Consider the following 17,110-nt stretch of genomic DNA (forward strand, 5'->3'; position numbering starts at 1 on the left):
AGAAAGAAATGAAAGAAAGGAGAAAGAAAGAAAGAAAGAAAGAAAGAAAGGGAAAGAGAAAGAAAGAAAGAAAGAAAGAAAGAAAGAAAGAAAGAAAGAAAGGAGAAAGAAATGAAAGAAAGGAGAGAGAAAGAAAGAAAGAAAGAAAGAAAGAAAGAAAGAAAGAAAGAAAGGAAGGAAGGAGAAAGAAATGAAAGAAAGGAGAGAGAGAAAGAAAGAAAGAAAGAAAGAAAGAAAGGAAGGAAGGAGAAAGAAATGAAAGAAAGGAGAAAGAAAGAAAGAAAGAAAGAAAGAAAGAAAGAAAGAAAGAAAGAAAGAAAGAAAGAAAGAAAGAAAGAAAGAAAGAAAGAAAAAAGAAAGAAGAAAGAAATCCACTCAGCCAGAATGCACCTGCTCAAGTGGACCGGCTCAGACCCTGTGGCTCCCCGACCCTTCTGGGGGCAGGCATGTGGGGGGCGTCCGTCCCACCGCCTCTGCCCAGCCAGGGGCCGTGGGAACATCTTGATCAGTGGATGCATTTGCCATCGGGCAAGTTTGTTTACGTTCTGCCCACTGACTTGGGCCGTTTCCCGTAAGGTGATCCCTGCGAGGCCGTGCTGAGGGCACCTTGCAGGAGGGGCCGGGTGGGCGCCAAGGACAGGCCTCATCTGGTGGGCCTCGGCGCGGCTGACGCCTGGGGGCTGGGGGCTGCAATGGCGTGTGTGCCGTGTCAAGGACACCGGAAGGGCAGCGGCTGCGCCCTCCTTGGGAGGCTGCGCAGGACTGGGAGCTGCTGCCCCTCTGCCCCCACCAGCTGCCCGCTGACCCAAGTGTCCTTCCGGGCTGCGTCCTGCTCCAAGCTTCTCGGAGCACTGCTGCAGAGACGACTGTGCAGTGCCGGGGGTGGGTGGGGCGAGGAGGTGGGGACCAGCTCAGGCTGACGAACAATTCTTTTGCCCCTTTCGATGGACTCACCGAGAGATGCAGTTACCGACGGTCCGTGGCTGGGCTCAGTCGGACGATGTCCCAGCACCGTCCCTCCGCCCGTGCACACTTCCCACCACCACGATGGCTTCTATTATTCTTCGGTTTGGGGCCCACACTTGGCAGTGCTCAGGCCTTGCTCCTGGCTTTGTGCTCAGGGGTCACTCCTGGTGGTGCGTTTGCTCCTGCACGTGATGTGTCCATCTCCACGGGGCCTAGGGGCCAGGCACCCCCGCGCAGGCCACCCCCCCCAGTCTGCCCTTCCCGGCCCTCCTCCGGCCTCGCCCCCCGGCTCCTCAGGTCTGACAAGCCCCAGGCCCCGGGGAGTGGGGGGCTCATCTCTGTGGGGCAGAGCGTGGCTGCGGGCTGTGGGACAGGCCCCGACACTCGGGTTAGTGGGGTGGGTGACAGTTTGGGGACTCCGAGGAGCACTGTAAGCAGAGGCGCTGAGGCTGGCTACGCTCTCCCTGACCTGGACTCTGGGGGATGCGGGAAATATTTGCTCCCACCACCGGCGAAGTCATTTCTCCTAAAAGTTCAGCAGTTTTACACAAAAGGAAAAATATTAGTCTTGGTTTAGTGGCTCCTTTGGGCCTGTTGTGAACAAAAATGAGACTCACCGATACTACCTGCACCAACAGGGGGCGGAGGGGAGAAGCGGCCTTGGGGGCGGGGGTCCTGCCGGCTCAGCTGCTGTGCAAACCGCACAGCCCCCATCCGCACAGGACGCGGCTGAGCGCAGGCTGCTCCCCGCCCAGTGCTCCCTCCCTCTCCGGTCGGCTCTCCCCTGCCTGCCCTTGGAGAGTCCCCGCTCACGTTCCCCCCATCTCACCCCTGCCGCGTGTGGTGCCTGGGGCGGCCCCTGCAGCCTCCCCTGCTCTCTGGGCCGTAGGCGCCTGTCCGAGGCGCTCACGGCTGTGCACTGCACCGCCCAGGGAAGTGCAGGCTCTGGTGCTTCCCAGGCAGTGCTCACAAGGCCCGGCCCTCCCGGCCCCTCGCAGCCCACCAGGCGGGCAGGTCCACGCCAGCCAGGGTGCGAGGACGCGACACTGCTCAGGCCTTGCCCATCCCGGAAGTGCCCAGGGCCTGCTGGGCTACCCCGGGCATGCTCCGGGAACCCCGGGTGCCGAGGGCTGAAGCGGGGGGGGGGGGGCTGCGGGACCCCAGGACCATCCCCCCGTGATCTACTCGCCGTGCAGTTGCCCGCGTGCTGCGGTCAGGCCCCGACCCTGCCCGAGTTGGCACCCCCAGGCTCCCGCCCGCCTGCCACCCGGGCACACTGTTAGGAACGAAAGGGCTCTGGCTGCACCCGGGCGGCCGCCGTCCTCTGTGGCTGCACCCGGGTGGCGGCCGCTCGTTCTGGCTGTACCCCGGGTGGCGACAGGCGTTCAGCTCTGTGGCTCACACATTCGCACGCACCTCCCCCCTACGCCCCACCATGCGGCAAGGGCCTGCCCCCTGCCCTGTCCTCCCCTTCCCTTCTCTTCTCCTTACCCGCCCCCAGCGGCCAGGGGGGCCCTGGCCCTCCTCTGGACCCCGCACCCCGTGTATTCGCCATCCTTCTGCCTGACGCGGCTTAACAGGAGCCCCCAGCCCCAGCTCACGACTTCTGCACTCCTGCCCCAGTGCTCTGCTGTCTCTGCCCCCAGCTCCCCCCGCCGCCCATCTGCAGGCTCCTGGCCCGGGTTGGTGCCCGACCTTCGCGGCTGTGGCGGTGGGCACCGACGTCCTCCTGGAGAGGGGCCGGGCGTGCCGGGCCCCCTGGCACTCCCTCTGACGTGGCCGAGAAGCCGCCACTGTTCCTGCCTCCCCAGCAGCAAGTGACGTGGGCTCCTCTCGCCACACAGGCTGCTCTGGTCTGGGCCGTCCTCACTGAGGGCACATCTCAGCGCCGCCCGGGTCCCGGGCCCCTGCTAATAAGCGACAAGGAGCACTTTTTCGTGTGCCTGTTGGCCATCCATCCGTCTGTGTCAGAGAAGTGGCTCTTCATTTCTTCTCCCCATTTTTTTGGGGGGGTCACACCCGGCAATGCTCAGGGGTTACTCCTGGCTCTGCACTCAGGAATTCCTCCTGGTGGTGTCGGGAGACCCTATGGGATGCTGGGAATCGAACCCAGGTCGGCCGCGTGCAAGGCAAACGCCCTCCCCACTGTGCCATGGCTCCAGCCCTCTTCTCCCCATTTTTGGAGAGGTTTTGGGTTTTCCTTTTTCCCATTTTTGGTAAACAACTCAACACGAGCCATTTGTGTTCCTCTGAAACACCTTTATTACATTTATCACCACTGACGCCACTGAGGAGGAGCAGCAGAGGAGCAGTCACGCTATCTCCGAATCGAGCATCTCATTCTAATTAAAAAACTTAATCAGAGCAAATTATTTTAGCACAATGATAATCTACTAACTATGCGCCGTCGCTGCTAGGCTGTCTCTACCATGAACAGACCCGTCGGTGTCACTGGTCAAGGTCCTGTGGCAGCGGATACGGAGCCAGACTCCCTTAGGAAAGTTTCCACGTGGAGGGCAGGCAGGAGAGCAGAGGGTGAGGCCGTGCCCTTGTGTGTGGCCCTCCCAGGTCAGTGCCGAGCACGCGTGGCCCCAGGAACCACTGAGCATCCCTGGAGCAGAGTCAGGCTTCGCCACTGCGCACTGGGTGTGGCCCCGCCCACCCTCGCCCCCCAGAAAAGCTCACACTCGGGCCAGGAGCTAGTGAGCGGTCAGGGGCCCCCGGCTCGCCCCCGGGACACTGTCCAGTTAGTGGGAGGGTCAGCAGAGAGGCCAACCCCGGCCTAGAGAGGCCAACCCCGGCCTGCCGCCCCGCCAAGTCCCCTCGGGCCCCCACCCGGAACTGCCCGCTGGGGTGGCTGCGGGTGGCCGGGTGCCCGGTAGGGGGGCCTCTGAACTCACTGGGAATCCCCCCAAAAAAAGGGAAAAGTCTCACTTTACCACGGAAACTGCCTGCCTCAGAGGGGACCCCAGGCCCCTCCGGGCCGCACGGCACCACTGGCCGGCACGGCCCAAGCTCCCGGGGCGAGGGGAGGAGGAGCAGGGACCCCTCAGGCCACGGCCCCGCCTCGCACTCTGAGCCCCGTCGGGGAGACAGTCCCATTTCACGTGATTCCACTGTCCTGGGGCCCAGGCACGGGCAGTTCCGACAGGCCCAGTGTTCCCGCCTCCGGGACGCTCCGGCACCCCCGTCCGCGCTTCTCCACCTTCTCCAGCTGCCGGCCAGCGGCAGCCAGTGGCACGTCTGGTTTCCCTGGAGGGTCCGGGAGGGCCTGGAGCTCAGGGCTGCCCCGGTCCTTTCAGAATTCCTCGCCGGTCCAGCTGAAGAACGGGCTGACTCCATCGGGGGGGCCCGCCGCGGGCCCCGGGCCCCACATGCCCACATCCCAGGCCCCCGGCCCCTCTTTCCTGCAGGGGGCCATCTCCTGGGGAGGGGCCAGGGTGGGCCTGAAGGCCTGGCGCTCTCCCGGCCCTTTCCCTGGCAGTGACCCCGAGGGCGAGGCCACCCCGGAGAGGGGAGCTGCAAGTTCCAGGGCTTCTGGAGAGAAGTTTCCGGAAGCCTCCCACGCCTGGTCACAGTGTGGCAGCACAGGGGGCGGGTAGCACACTTTGGTGGTCGTGGTGATCACGGTGTGCAGGGCCGGAGCCCCGGCAGCCACGGGAGGCGCGAGGTACCTGCAAGGCAGCTCTGGGGTGCAGGGGGGGCCGGGGGCCCCTTCCAGGAGCTGGGCCGGGGGGTCCAGAGCTGGCCACGGGCCGGGCTGCCTCCTGCCGGAGCCCCAGTGCAGGCTGTGCTGGCACACGGCCGGGGGCTCCCAGCCCGAGTCCGGGGGTGCCCGGCCGCCGTCTCTTCGAAGGGTGGGCCGGGGGCCGGAGTGCACATGCCCAGCGGCTGCCAGGCCATAGCTGCAGGGTGGCCGGGCTGGGCAGGGCCCCGGGACCGAGGGTCTCTGCAGGGGCAGCCCCGGGCGTCCCCGCAGGGCCAGGCCGCAGGGAAGGCTGCAAGTGTCCACGTCCAGGAAAGGGCAGCTGGGCCCGGGCGAGGCGTCGAAGGTTCCTGGGGCTGCCGGGGGCGGCATGTGGACGAGCCGGGCACCGGTGTCGTGACTCTCTCCCGCCTAAAGGGGGGCAGGCAAGGGTGGGGGTCACTGCCCGCCCCGCCCCGTCCCAGCCAGCCACAGTGCCGGGCTCTGGGCCTGGGGGAGGGTCTGTGCTGGGGACAGGTGCGGGTGCAGGGCTGGGGGCGGAACAGCCGCAGCTCCGCAGGCTGTCTGGGGGAGCCCCGGGGGACCCTCAGCACCCGGACGCACTAAGACCCCGCCTGCTCTTAGCCAGGAACATCCGGGGCTCCCGAGGGACACCAGGGTGCTGCTGGGACCCACATTTCTGTGGGTCTCCCCTGTGCAGCCCTCGCTCCAGTCCGCAGAGGTGGTCTGCTCTGGGTTCCCGGGCGGCACCGCTGGGCCTCAGCAGGCCTGCAGGCCCGGGGGTCCAGCCCTCTGAGCCTGCCCCTGGCCCTGCCTCTTGTGAAGGAGAGGGCGGCTGAGTTTGGGGGGCTACACCCGGCGGTGCTCGAGGCTTCCTGTGCTCAGGGGTCACCAGGGGCTCGGAGACTCTGTGCAGTGCTGGGGATCGAACCCGGGTCAGCCACATGCAAGGCAAGTGCCTTCACCACGGACGATCTCTCCAGCCCCACTCTGCTTTTCGTGTGTTTTTAAAGACGTATCGGAGAACCCATCTGGGACATGGCTCCCGTGCCACGCGGCGGGAGCTTCGAGTCCCGCGAGGGCTCAGACGCGGCCTGTCCCTGCCGTGGCCGGTGCTCTGAGTGGGGCGTGCACCAGACCCCCCGCCCGGCGGCCCTTACCTCGGGCTCCCGGAGCCTCCTTTTCTGGGGCTGCTGCAAAGGGTTCACCTGTCTCCTGACGGCGCTTCTCCGTGCCTCCGTCTCTGACTTACTCTCTGGTCTTGGGTGGTCGTGGACCCCCTTCGCCTGCGGGAATGAGTGGGCTGATCAGGCTTCAGTTCCTCTGAGGGACGCTGGCCAAACTGAGGATGCCTTATGGACCCCGAGAGCACAGCACGGGCTCAGACCCCGCCTGCCCGTGCTCAGCGCAGAGCTAGTCACAACAGCCAAGGCCTGGAAACAGCCCAGACTCGCACAGAGAGCCGTGCGGAGAAAGATGTGCTTTCTGGAGGGGGGGTGCTGAGAGGCAGCACGAGGGTTAAGGCCCTTGCCTTGCACTCAGTGGACCTGGGTTCCATCCCTGGCACCCCATGTGGGGCCCGCCCAAGCATTGCTAGGAGTGACCCCCGAGCACAGAGCCAGGAGTAAGCCCTGAGCACCACCAGGTGTGCCCCCTCCCCCAAAAAAAGGGATCTGGTCGGTATGCACAGTGGGGTACTCAGCAGCTGTAAGAAAAAATGAATCCTGGCATTTGTGGCACCTGGAGTGGAACCAGGTGTCATGTCAAAAAAAAGTAAGTCAGAAGCGGAGACGTGCCAAGCCCCGCCCCTGTGGGCTGGAGAAAGAAGCCGGGAAGAAACTGCGGAGGGAAAACAGAGCTTGGTTGGGCCTTTAGTTACCCAGCGGAGCTGACCCGGCTTTAACAGTATCATGACCATGACCGTGCTGCCCGAGCGTTTCCGGAAATTAAGAGGAACTGGGCAGTGCCTTTCCCCAAATTCCAGGCTGCTGTCTGGGTTTGCAACACGACGGGAAAGGGGAAAACCCTGACCTAGAGGAGCATCGACAACAGGGCCCTTCCAGGCCAGCGCCCAAGACGCAGAGGTCGGACCCCCTCCGGGCGCCGCATGCTCCCGGCCCCTCCAGGGGGCCGCCCTGTACCCCCGAGACCACCCTCCGAGCTCTCAGCCCCGTGCCTGTCGTCGCCGCTGTTCCCGGGGCTCCCGTGCGGGCTGGCTGAGAGGCCGGGGGTCGCTGGACCTGCCGGAGTGAAGGTCCCGCACGGACTCGGGGGTCCCCCTCTCCGTACCTGAAAGAATATCGCGTTGCCTTCCAGCCGCCAGAAGTTGGTGACAGGGTAGCCGCTGTGCCCTCTGCAGGGGACCAGCTCCAGGGCCGAATGGCAATTGGGACAGGTTTTCCCTGCAAAACCAGAGCCCTAGGGGGTCAGCGGCGCGCCTGGACCCACGCCCCGCCCCTCCGCCGGGCCCCTCCTCTTACCACGCCCCTCCGCCGCTAGCCCGCCAATCCGGTCCTCCATCCTCTGCTATCCCCGCCCCTTTGCCGCTAGCTCCTCCCTCCCTACCCGACCCGCCCCTCCGCAGCGAGCCACGCCTCTCTACCGCTAGCCCCGCCTCTCTACCGCTAGCCACGCCCTCCCCCGCTAGCCACCCTATCCAATTCGCCCGTCCGACCTTAGCCCCGCCACTAGATAAGCCTTGCCTCTAGCCCCTGCCTATCCGACTCGCCCCTCCGGCGCTAGTCCCGCCACTACGCCCCTCCCCCATAGCCGCCCTGTCCAAAGCGCCTAGACGCACTGCCTCTAGCCCCGCCCTATTCTACGCTTTGTCCCGCCCCCGCCGCTGGCCCCGCCCTGTCCCACGCGCCCCACCCCGCTTCTGGCCCCGCCCCGGCCCCGCCCCCGCGCTCACGCTGCTGCTTGCGCCGCGCCTTGTCGCAGATGGCCGGCCGCAGGCGGAGGGGCCCGGCGGGGCCCGCGCAGCCCCGCGCGCACAGCACCACGCCCAGGCACGACTTCTTGAGCACGCGGCCGTTGTGGTTGTTGGTGTTGCGCATGGCCCAGCCGCTCAGGTGGCGCTGCGCGCGCCGCTCGTCGCCCGGGTAGACCAGGCGCACGTGGCCGTCGGGCCACTCGCAGAAGCGGTCGAAGGGCAGCGGCCCCTGCGGGGAGAGGGCCGGGTGGGCGTCTGGGTGTGACCGAGCTCAGCTCCCCTCCCCGGGGCAGGGCCAGCGTGGGGGTAGAGCATGGGCTGGGGGCTCGCTGGACGCTGTCGGCCCCCGCCCTGGCACAGGGACGGTCCTCCCGACAGGGCCACCAGCTGGGAATGTTTGCGACCAGCTCTGCTGTCCCGCGCCCCTGGGCGTAGCTCAGCGCCCACCCTCAACACTACATCGTCTTTCCATTATGAATCTCATAGGAACTTGCTGCCTGAGCATTTCCCGTGTGCCTCCCGCAGACCCCGTGGTCAGGCCCCTCTGGCTTCCTGGAGGAGGCGCCACTGGCCGACTGAGTTGTGGATCTCATATGGGTGGTGCGGGATCAACCGGTGACAGGGGAAGGTGGCGCGAATTTCCAATTTCAGGGCCTGAAAGTGAGCTGTGGCCCGTCTCTTCCACACGCTCCAGTGCAGTGTCTGGTGGCAGAAAGGAGGGCACTGCCCGGTGAGGAGGAGGAGGAGCTTTCCTGGAGCAGGGGCGGCCGGGCAGGCGAGAGGCCACCAGCGCCAGCATCCGACCTGACCGCCTGCTGGGCGCTTTTGTCTGAGGCCACACGGAGGCTGTGAAATCATCCCTGTCGAGGCATGTCGGTTTTCCTGAGACGGCGTCACTGACATAGAATAGTTGTGCTGAAATGGGTTAGGGTCACACCCACAGCTGCTCGTAAGGCAACATCGCGACTTAAGGGACTGACGAGGGCCCAAGGTGTCCATCACTGTCACTGGCCCTCGGCCCCACGCCAGCTGCCAGGGGCCCCAGGGAGAGCCAGCAGCATGGTGGAGGCGGCCTCTGTGCTCGGGGTCCCTCCCTGTGGCCTTCGGGAACCACGTGTGGTGCCAGGATTCAAACCCGGGTTGCGGAGGCACAGCTGCCTGCTGGGGCAGCGCCCTGGCCCTGCGCGGCCTCTCCGGCCCCTGACAGCGTTGCTGACATCTGGACGATCCTTATCCGGCCGCTGACAGACGGGCCGGCCGCCCAGCCGCACACCTGCAGGCACTGTCTCAAGGTCAGGGCCGGCCTCAAGGTCTCTGGCTCTCTCCATCCTCCGAGCGGCCCAGCCGGGGACCCCTGTCCCGTCCCCCAGCCCTTCCCCGGGGGTCTCACGCCCCTTTGCTGCCCCTTGACCCGAACTCAAGGGAAGTGTGTCCCCTCCCCGCCCCCGGCTGCTCGGGCAGGAGCCGTGTCTGCCCGGCACCAAGTGTCCTGCCTGGCACAGGAGAGGGTGGACTTGGGGGCTGTGGCCAGTCGGCAGGAAGGGCCTCCCCGGGCCACGGTCCTTCACAGAGCCAAGGCAGCCTGGGGGCACGGGCAGCCTCGGAGGGAGGGCGGCACACAAGCACGGACCCCGCAAAGTGCTTCTCTGGCTGAGGGGCAGGGGGGAGTCTCTCTCTGGGCCACCCCCTTTGCAGCCTAGAGCCACACCTGCTGCCTCCACCTCCCCCAGTGGCACCTCCAGCTTGTGCCTGGACGCCCCCATAACTGCCCGGCTTGTTCACTGAGCGTGGCCCCAAGCCTTGTGTGTGTGTGTGTGTGTGTGTGTGTGTGTGTAATAAGTGGGTGTGTGTGACTGAGTGTGTGTGAGTGTATGAGTGTGTGAGTGTGGGTGTGTGTGAGTATGAGAATGTGTGTGTGACTCTGTGTGTGTGTGTGAGTGTGTGTGTGTGCGTGTGTTTCCATCAAAACCAGGGTCAGGGTTTGAGACAGCGCACAGGTCTGACGCAGCCGCACCTCACGGGTCCCTAGAGGCTGCAGGAATGACCCCCGAGCACAGAGGAGTCCTGAGCGCCACCGATGAGACCCCAGACCTCCCCGCAGCGGGGGGCTCAGCAGTTACTGGCAAGCCCCCGCTGTCCAGGCGCGCAGGGCCAGGAGGCTCGGGCTCTGCGGGCAGGAGGGGGCGCGGGCGCGGCTGGCCCGGCCTGCTGGGGTGGGGGCGGCAGCGCGGCTCACCTGCGGCATCTGGGGGTCGTTGATGTCCCAGCGGGGCGCGGGCCGCCCGTCCAGCGGCATGGGCCCGGGCGGGTCGGGGAGGAAGGGCTGCGCGGTGGGCGGGCGGGCGCCCCTTATAGCGCCGCGCCCCCCGCGCCGCCCCCGCTCCGAGAGGCGGGTCCCCCGCGCTGTGGGGAGGGGCCGGCCCAGGGGGAGCGGAGGGTGGGACGGAACCGCGGGACTTCCGGGGGGCCAGCGGTGGCCGGTGCCCCGCGGGGGCGGGAGGAGGATGCGCAGGGCCAGGGGAGCCGCAGGTGTCGGGGGCTTTGGGCCGGGGGCGCCCAGCTCCCTCCCGGGGGTCTGCGGCGGGACCTGCGGCCCGGGCGGGGCGGGGCGGGCCGGCCGGGGTTGCTGTGTGGACCCTGCGCCCGGCGGGTCCCAGGCGGCCCCCGTGGGCGGAGAGGGCGGCGGTGCGGGCGCGGCGACCCGGGAGCCCCGCCCTGCGCCCACCTGCCCTTCCCGGGCGCGCGGGTCCCAGCTGAGAAACGCAGCGAGTCCCTCACTGTGTCGCCGTGTCACTGTCATCCCGTTGCTCATCTGTGTCTGGGGTCATTCTAGACGGGGCTGGAAGCTTCCAGGTCTCTGACCCCGGCTCCTCGGCGCGCTCGCCTGCCGACAAAGTAAGGACCGCGAGGACCAGAGCACTGCAGGGAGGGCGCTTTCCTGGCACGGGGCTGTCCCAGGTTCCATCCCGCATCCCTTAGGGTCCCCCGAGCACAGCCGGGAGTGACTCCTGAGCGCAGAGCCAGGAGCAACTGCTGACCATCACAGGGTGCGGGCCAAAAAGAGAAAAAATAGTAATAACAAGGGCTGTGGAGAGCCAGGATTAACCCCGAGCATCGCCGGGTGTGACCCCAAAAGAGAAAAGAATAATAGTAATAAGGGCCGTAGATCGAGGGGCCGAGTGAGAACCCAGAGGGCCGGGTGCCTGCGCTACATGCAGCAGACCCTGGTTCTATCCCAACACCCTCTAGGGCCCCCCAAGCACAGAGCCAGGGACAATTCCTGAGCACTGTTGGGGGAGCCCCCAAACAAACAGAAGTAACTGCAGGTTCCCAGAGATGGTGCAAGGGGCTCTGCACTCGCTTTGAGTGCAGGAGTCCAGGCTGACCTCTGGCTCCCGCAGAGACCCCCAGCACGGCCACAGGGACCCCTTCACCCACTCTGAGCGTGACCCCCAAAGACACACGTAGCTGGAAACAGCCCCTGTCCTAGGGTCACACCCCGCGGGCGTCTGCCCTGCCTTTCTGCCGCTAAGGACGATTTTCAGTGCAGAAATCAAGCGCACCAATCAAATGTTTTTATTTTCTAAATTTCAGTGTCCAGAGAAGTGTCATAGAAAAACAGAAACCAATTTGAGATGAATTAGAGGATATATTCTACAACTAGAGTATATATTTGAATCGCTTCTTTCCTCAAAATATGTCTGGTTAAGGGGTTGGAGCGATAGCACAGCGGGGAGGGTGTTTGCCTTGCACGCGGCCGACCCAGGGTCGAGTCCCAGCATCCCATAGGGTCCCCTGAGCACTGCCAGGAGTAATTCCTGAGTGCAGAGCCAGGAGGAACCCCTATGCATCGCCAGGTGTGACCCAAAAAGAAAAAAAAAAAGTCTGGTTAAAAAAGACTTTGGCAATGAAGAAAATCCAAGAGAAGATAGAACAAAACAGAAATAAACAAAGGGTGACGCGTGTTTGTTTTTTCTGGAAACTTGAAACCATCACAACCGTCATAACCACGCAGTCTGGGTTTTTCTCCAAAATGTTTGAAAAATTTTGTTACGAAGCTGTTATTATAAATTTGGTGTAAGTTGATTATAGAGTTGAATATTTTTTTAATTTATTTATTTTTAATTAGAGAATCACCGTGAGGGTACAGTTACAGATTTATACACTTTTGTGCTTATACTTCCCTCATACAAAGTTTGGGAACCCATCCCTTCACCAGTGCCCATTCTCCACCACCCGTAAACCCAGTGTCCCTCCCACCCTCCCCAATCCCATCTCCCCCCCACCCCACCCTGCCACTGTGGCAAGGCATTCCCTTCTGTTTTCTCTTAGAGTTGAATATTTTAAGTTACCGTGTAATATATTGTCTGGACGCTATATCAAACGCTGCGTTTGACGCGGTCCAACTCACAAGTGAACAGAATTGGTTTAATGGCACTTAACAAAGCGGCTCACAGGTGTGGGCTAAGGAACCCAGACTGCAGGGTCCGAGGCTGCTGTCCTGCTGTCGCCCTCAGCTGTCCCGCTGGGCACCAGGGTGCGGTGGCAGGGGACACAGCGTGTTCATTCAGGGGCAGGGCCAGGACTTGGGCATGTGCGGGTTTTGATTCCGCCAGGTGCGGAGGTGCGTGGAGATTCAGGTTCGCCAGGAAACGGATGGGGGATGGGGGGGGGGGCGTTGGTTTGCTCTGGGCTCCAGGGGTCTTTCGCTTCTTTTTTTTTTTTTCTTTTTGGGTCACACCCAGCGATGCTCAGGGGTTATTCCTGGCTTTGCACTCAGGAACTACTCCTGGCGGTGCTTGGCGGACCATATGGGATGCTGGGGATCGAACCCGGGTCGGCCGCGTGCAAGGGAAACGCCCTCCCCACTGTGCTATCGCTCCGGCCCCTTTCGCTTCTTTTTTTAAGAAAATCGTTCCTGCCTCTGTGTTTGGGGTGGCAGGAGGCTGGCGCTGGCCTGGGGCCCCTGGGCGCCCGGAGGAGGAGCTTTGCGCACTGGTGTGTGTGTGTGCGCGCGCTGGTGCGTGTGTGTGTGTCGGGGGCTTTGCTTTAGTGTTTGTTTCCGTCTTGGCGGCGCCCTCCCAGGTCCCCCACGTGCAGGCCGCCGCTCTCGCCCGAGCCAAGCGAGTCCAACCAGGTGTTTTCCCGGGAATAACGACTATTGTGCGAACCGGGAATTAGCCTCGGTTGGGGGAGGGGCGGGGCGCGGCCGGTGTTCCGTCCCCCCCCCCCCGCGCGCTCTCGGGGGTGTTTGCGGCCCGCGGGGCGGGGGGCGAGACCTGGCTGCACCCACCTGTGTGCCCGCGCCGCGCGCGCCTCCCACCAATCAGGACGGAGCAGAGGGCAGCGGCGGGCTCCCCGCGGGCACCCCCGGGCGCTTGAGCTTCGTGGGCGGAGCAGGGACGGAGAGTTGGGACCCGGCGAGGGCTGAGCTGCAGGGATGCAGGCGGTGAGTGCTCCCACCCCGCTGGGTCGAACCCTGAGTGCCCCAATAGCCTGGGCGGTCCAGCGTTTCTGCCGGGTCTCTCCCTGGCTCGGACCCAGGCCGCTACAGCGCCGCCCCGGCCCTTTATCCCTGCGTGTTTGTCCTGAGAGTCAGTGCTGGGCCTGGGGCGGGGAGGGGGGGGCACCGAGGGCAAAGGTAGTGCAGGGGTCCAGATGCGTCAGAGGCTCACCCCAGCACATGAGGGGGCCCGGCAGAAGAGCTCCAGAGCCGACCCCCACCTTGGGGGTCCCCTTAGCACTGCTCGGGAGGTCCAAAACAAAACAGGGGCTGGAGCGAGAGCACAGCGGGGAGGGCATTTGCCTTGCACGCCGCTGACCCGGGTTTGATTCCCAGCATCCCATAGGGTCCCCTGAGCACCGCCAGGAGAAACCCCTGTGCAACGCTGGGTGTGACCCAAAAAGGGAAAAAACCCAAAAACAGTCACAAACCTGGGTTGGGGGATCTTTGGATTCACCCCCTGACCCTTGGGGCCAGTGTGACACCCCGTGAAGCAGGTTTGCACTGACCAAGCTCGAGGTAAAGGAAAGCCGAGACCTCTGAGGAAGCCGCCCACCCCGCCCTGCCCCACAGGGGGTCTGCTTTGCAGCCCCCTGGCCTTGGGTGGACGGCCAGCAGGAGGGGGTGGGGGAGAGTCCCAAGGGTGCAGCTGTTAGTCCTGGGAAGAGGCCTAAGGGGGGCTCTGAAGCCCCGCCCCGCCCCCCCCCCCCCCCCCCGCCCAGGCAGGGCTTGAAACGCACGTTTAAAGCTTGTTCTCGCGACAGGGTGGAGGTCAGGCGCTTGCCCTGCTCAGCCCTGCCCGGAGTCGGCCCTGGCCTCAGTCGGGCTAAGCGCTGGCTCTGCTGGCTGTGCGCGAACCCTTTCCCATCGGCGCGGGGCGGGGGCGGGGCTGTGCTCCTCGTCACGGCCGCCCCTATAGGGGCGTGTGGCTTCAGCCTGTCGCGTAGACTGGTGCTGAAGGACAGGGGCGCCAGTTCCAGCTGTGACAGAAGCCACCGAGCTTTCGCTCAGCTCAGCAACGCCACCTGGGCCGGAGAGGAGCTCGGAGCCGCAGCCGAGATCCTGGTTCGAATCCCAGCCCCGTTTCTGGTCCCCAGAGCACTGCTGGGTCAGCCCGCCCCTTCCCGAGAAGCGTAGGAGCCGGAGGGAGAGCCCAGCGGGGAGGGCGCTGGCCTGGGCAGTCCCCGGCACCACACAAGGCCCCCCACCCCCCGCCCTGCCAGGAGCACAAGCGCGGCCAGGTATACCCCCCACCCAGCCCCAGTCTGGGACCCCAACAGTGAGGTCTCAGTTTCCATTTTTGGTCGCTGTTCGCCTTGTTTGGGGGCCACACCTGATGGTGCTCAGGGTGAGCTCAGGGGCCCTGTGGGATGCTGGGGATTGACCTCGGGCAGCTGCATGCAGGTGAGCGCCCTGGCCGCTGGACCGTCCCCCGGCCCCCGAGGTCTCACGCTGTAAAGTGGAAGCCGCTTCTGTCCCCTTTCCCGCCCGCAGGAGGGGGGTCCCGAGCAGGCTGCGGGGGAAGAAGCTGGGCGCGGGGGGACCCCGGGCCTGCTCGGGGTGAGGCAGGGCTCTTCGCCCGGCTGCCCTCTTCCCTCGCTGGGCACCTGTGCTGCCCCCTGTGTGCCCGAGCAGGCGCGGCCCTGGGCGGGGCGGGGGAAGCCACAGCGCGGCCCACCCAGGTTCTCAGCGGCCCCTCCTGCTCCTGCGCTGGGCCCCGGGAACCTGCTGGCTGCTCCCCGCGGACCTTCTGGGGGAGGGTCGGAGGGTCTGCTGGTTTTCAGAGACAGTGGGCACAGGGCTTGGGGGGAGTCCGGGGGCCCCAGCCGGGAAGCGGGGAGGGGTCCCCGAAAGCTCATCTGTTCTTGTTTGGGTCTGACCGCAGGGAGGCCCAGCGGGGCGCACGCAGCAGGGAGCAGGCCCGGCGGGGCTCCTGGAGGTGCCCCCAGATGCTGCCCCCTTCCCAGGCCTCGGGACGGGGGTGCCCGCGCGGGTGGCTGCGACAGACGAGGCCGGGTGAGTCGTTCCCAGAGCTGAGAGGGGTCACGAGCTGGGCCGCTCCGCCCTGGACAAGGACTGTTGCCCGAGGATTTGGCCGTGTTCCCGGGCATATTCGGGACCAGCGTCATTTCTCCTTCCTCTTCCCGCTGTGCAGCGCCCGGCACGGGCGGCCGGAGGGAGCCTGGCCCCTCCCACAGGCTGGCCCGGCCTGGCTTCCGCCCTTCACTTTGATTTTTGGGTCACACCCGGTGGCACTCGGAGCGGCTCCCAGCTTGGGGTCGTTGCTGGTGGTCCTGGGGCCGGAGGAGTAGCCACCATGGAGCCCGGCGTCCCGAGTGGAGGCCTGGGCTGAGACCCCGGCGCCCTCCGCCCCGTCCTTAGCCCTGTTTGCTGTGGCTGCAGGTGGGTCTTCTGGGTCCCAACCAAGCAACGGCCTTTGCGTACCTGCGGCCAAGAGGCCCACAGGCTGTTCGCTGCTCCTCACAACGTCTTTCCGGAGTCCCGGGGGGTTTCTCTGTGTGGCATCTCACAGCCGTCATCCTGCGGCCGGTTCCCGTGCCCTGTACGTCAGCCCTGCCGACACAGCCATACAGGGCTCGTTCTCCTTCCTGACTGCAGGAGTTTCCCGGTGCTGACCGCCGAGCGTCTGTCTGTCTGTGAGTCGCCACAGGATGTCCCTGGCATTGAGGCCACGCGTCCTTGGTCGGGATCATCGTGAGAGGGTGTTGGGCTTGCCAGGCGCTCTTCTGCCTCTACTGCATAGCTTTCCCGTCCGATGCCACATCCCGATGCACCTGTGTTTTTACTGAGACATGGTGCACGATTCTTTCAACGTATTGTGGATTTGGGGTTGAAAATATTTGGCTGAGTTGTTTTGCATCTGTAGTCATCAAAAATAGGGGCCCCGATTTTTTTTTTATGATTTTTTTATTGAGTCACCATGTAGAAAGTTACAAAGTTTTCAGGCGTAAGTCTCAGTTATACAATGCTCGAACACACACCCCTTCACCAGTGCACATATTCCACCACCAAGAATCCCAGTATAGCTCCACCCCAACCCCTACACCCCTAGCCCCCCACACCCCTAGCCCCCCCTTTTTATGATTATTATCTGGTTTCACAATCAGTTACTTGCCCGCACACCTGGCTGTCTTCCCCGGGGCCCCTCGGAGGGGATGGGCTCCAGCTTCCCTCCCCACCCCGAGCAGAGCTCCCGGCAGCCAAAGACCACCGGAACCTAGCTACAGCCATGCTGGAGGCCCCTCTCCAAACGTTCGGACAGGCCTCATGCATGAAGGTACCAGCAGAGGAACCCAGGTGTGTGTAATCCCATCAACAGCCAACATCCAGAGAGAGACTTAAAAGCAAGCTCTCAGATATTTTTAGCCTACTTCTCCCTGTGGGAGAAACTGGCAATCCTCTGAGAGTTTCCTGCCCACATGGGACAGCCTTGCTAGCTTCCTATGGTGTATTCATATGCTAAAGCCAGTAACAAGCTGGATCTCATCCCCCTGACCCTGAAGAGCCCCCAGTGCAACATCGTTGGGAGGGCCAAGTTGAGATGGACTTCTAAGATCTCGGGGAAAGGACGAAATGAGATGTTACTGAGCCCACCTGAGAAACCGGTGATTAACGGGATATCATGATCGTGATTGTCTGGTTTCACAGTTACGTTAGCTTCATCGAATGTGGAGCCTGTGTCCGGAGCTTCCTATCCTTTCGTCTGGGGGCGTCGGGGCAAGCTGGGCATTCATTCTCTGGGCGCCTGGTGGAAGTCCCTGCCTGACGTCCCCGCTGGGGTCTGTCTCTGGGGCGCCACAAGGCCGCTTGGCTGGTGCCTGTGGAGCCTTCGGGCTTCCCGCCCCCTCCTCCCTTCTCGCCCTGGTGCTCCTCCCTCCGGCATCTAACCCCGCAGCTCACTGTCCGTGTCGCTATGGTTGGTTGTTTCTGTAGCGTTACTTCCCATTTCTCTTTGGGATCTGGTTTTACTTCTCTGTGAATC

General features: G+C 64.1%; 1 protein-coding gene across 1 annotated transcript; it reads right to left on the minus strand.

Moving 5' to 3' along the window:
* Positions 1 to 4,264: 4,264 nt before the first annotated feature.
* GCM2 (glial cells missing transcription factor 2) lies at positions 4,265 to 9,900 on the minus strand. Its single transcript, XM_055127968.1, has 5 exons — positions 9,841 to 9,900; positions 7,584 to 7,833; positions 6,962 to 7,074; positions 5,833 to 5,958; positions 4,265 to 5,083 (listed from the first exon to the last, which is right to left on the minus strand). Exons 1-5 carry the CDS (start codon positions 9,898 to 9,900, stop codon positions 4,265 to 4,267), a joined length of 1,368 nt encoding a protein of 455 aa, XP_054983943.1.
* Positions 9,901 to 17,110: the final 7,210 nt, after the last annotated feature.

Source organism: Sorex araneus, chromosome 2 (assembly GCF_027595985.1).
Source record: "Sorex araneus isolate mSorAra2 chromosome 2, mSorAra2.pri, whole genome shotgun sequence".
Taxonomy (NCBI): Eukaryota; Metazoa; Chordata; class Mammalia; order Eulipotyphla; family Soricidae; genus Sorex; species Sorex araneus.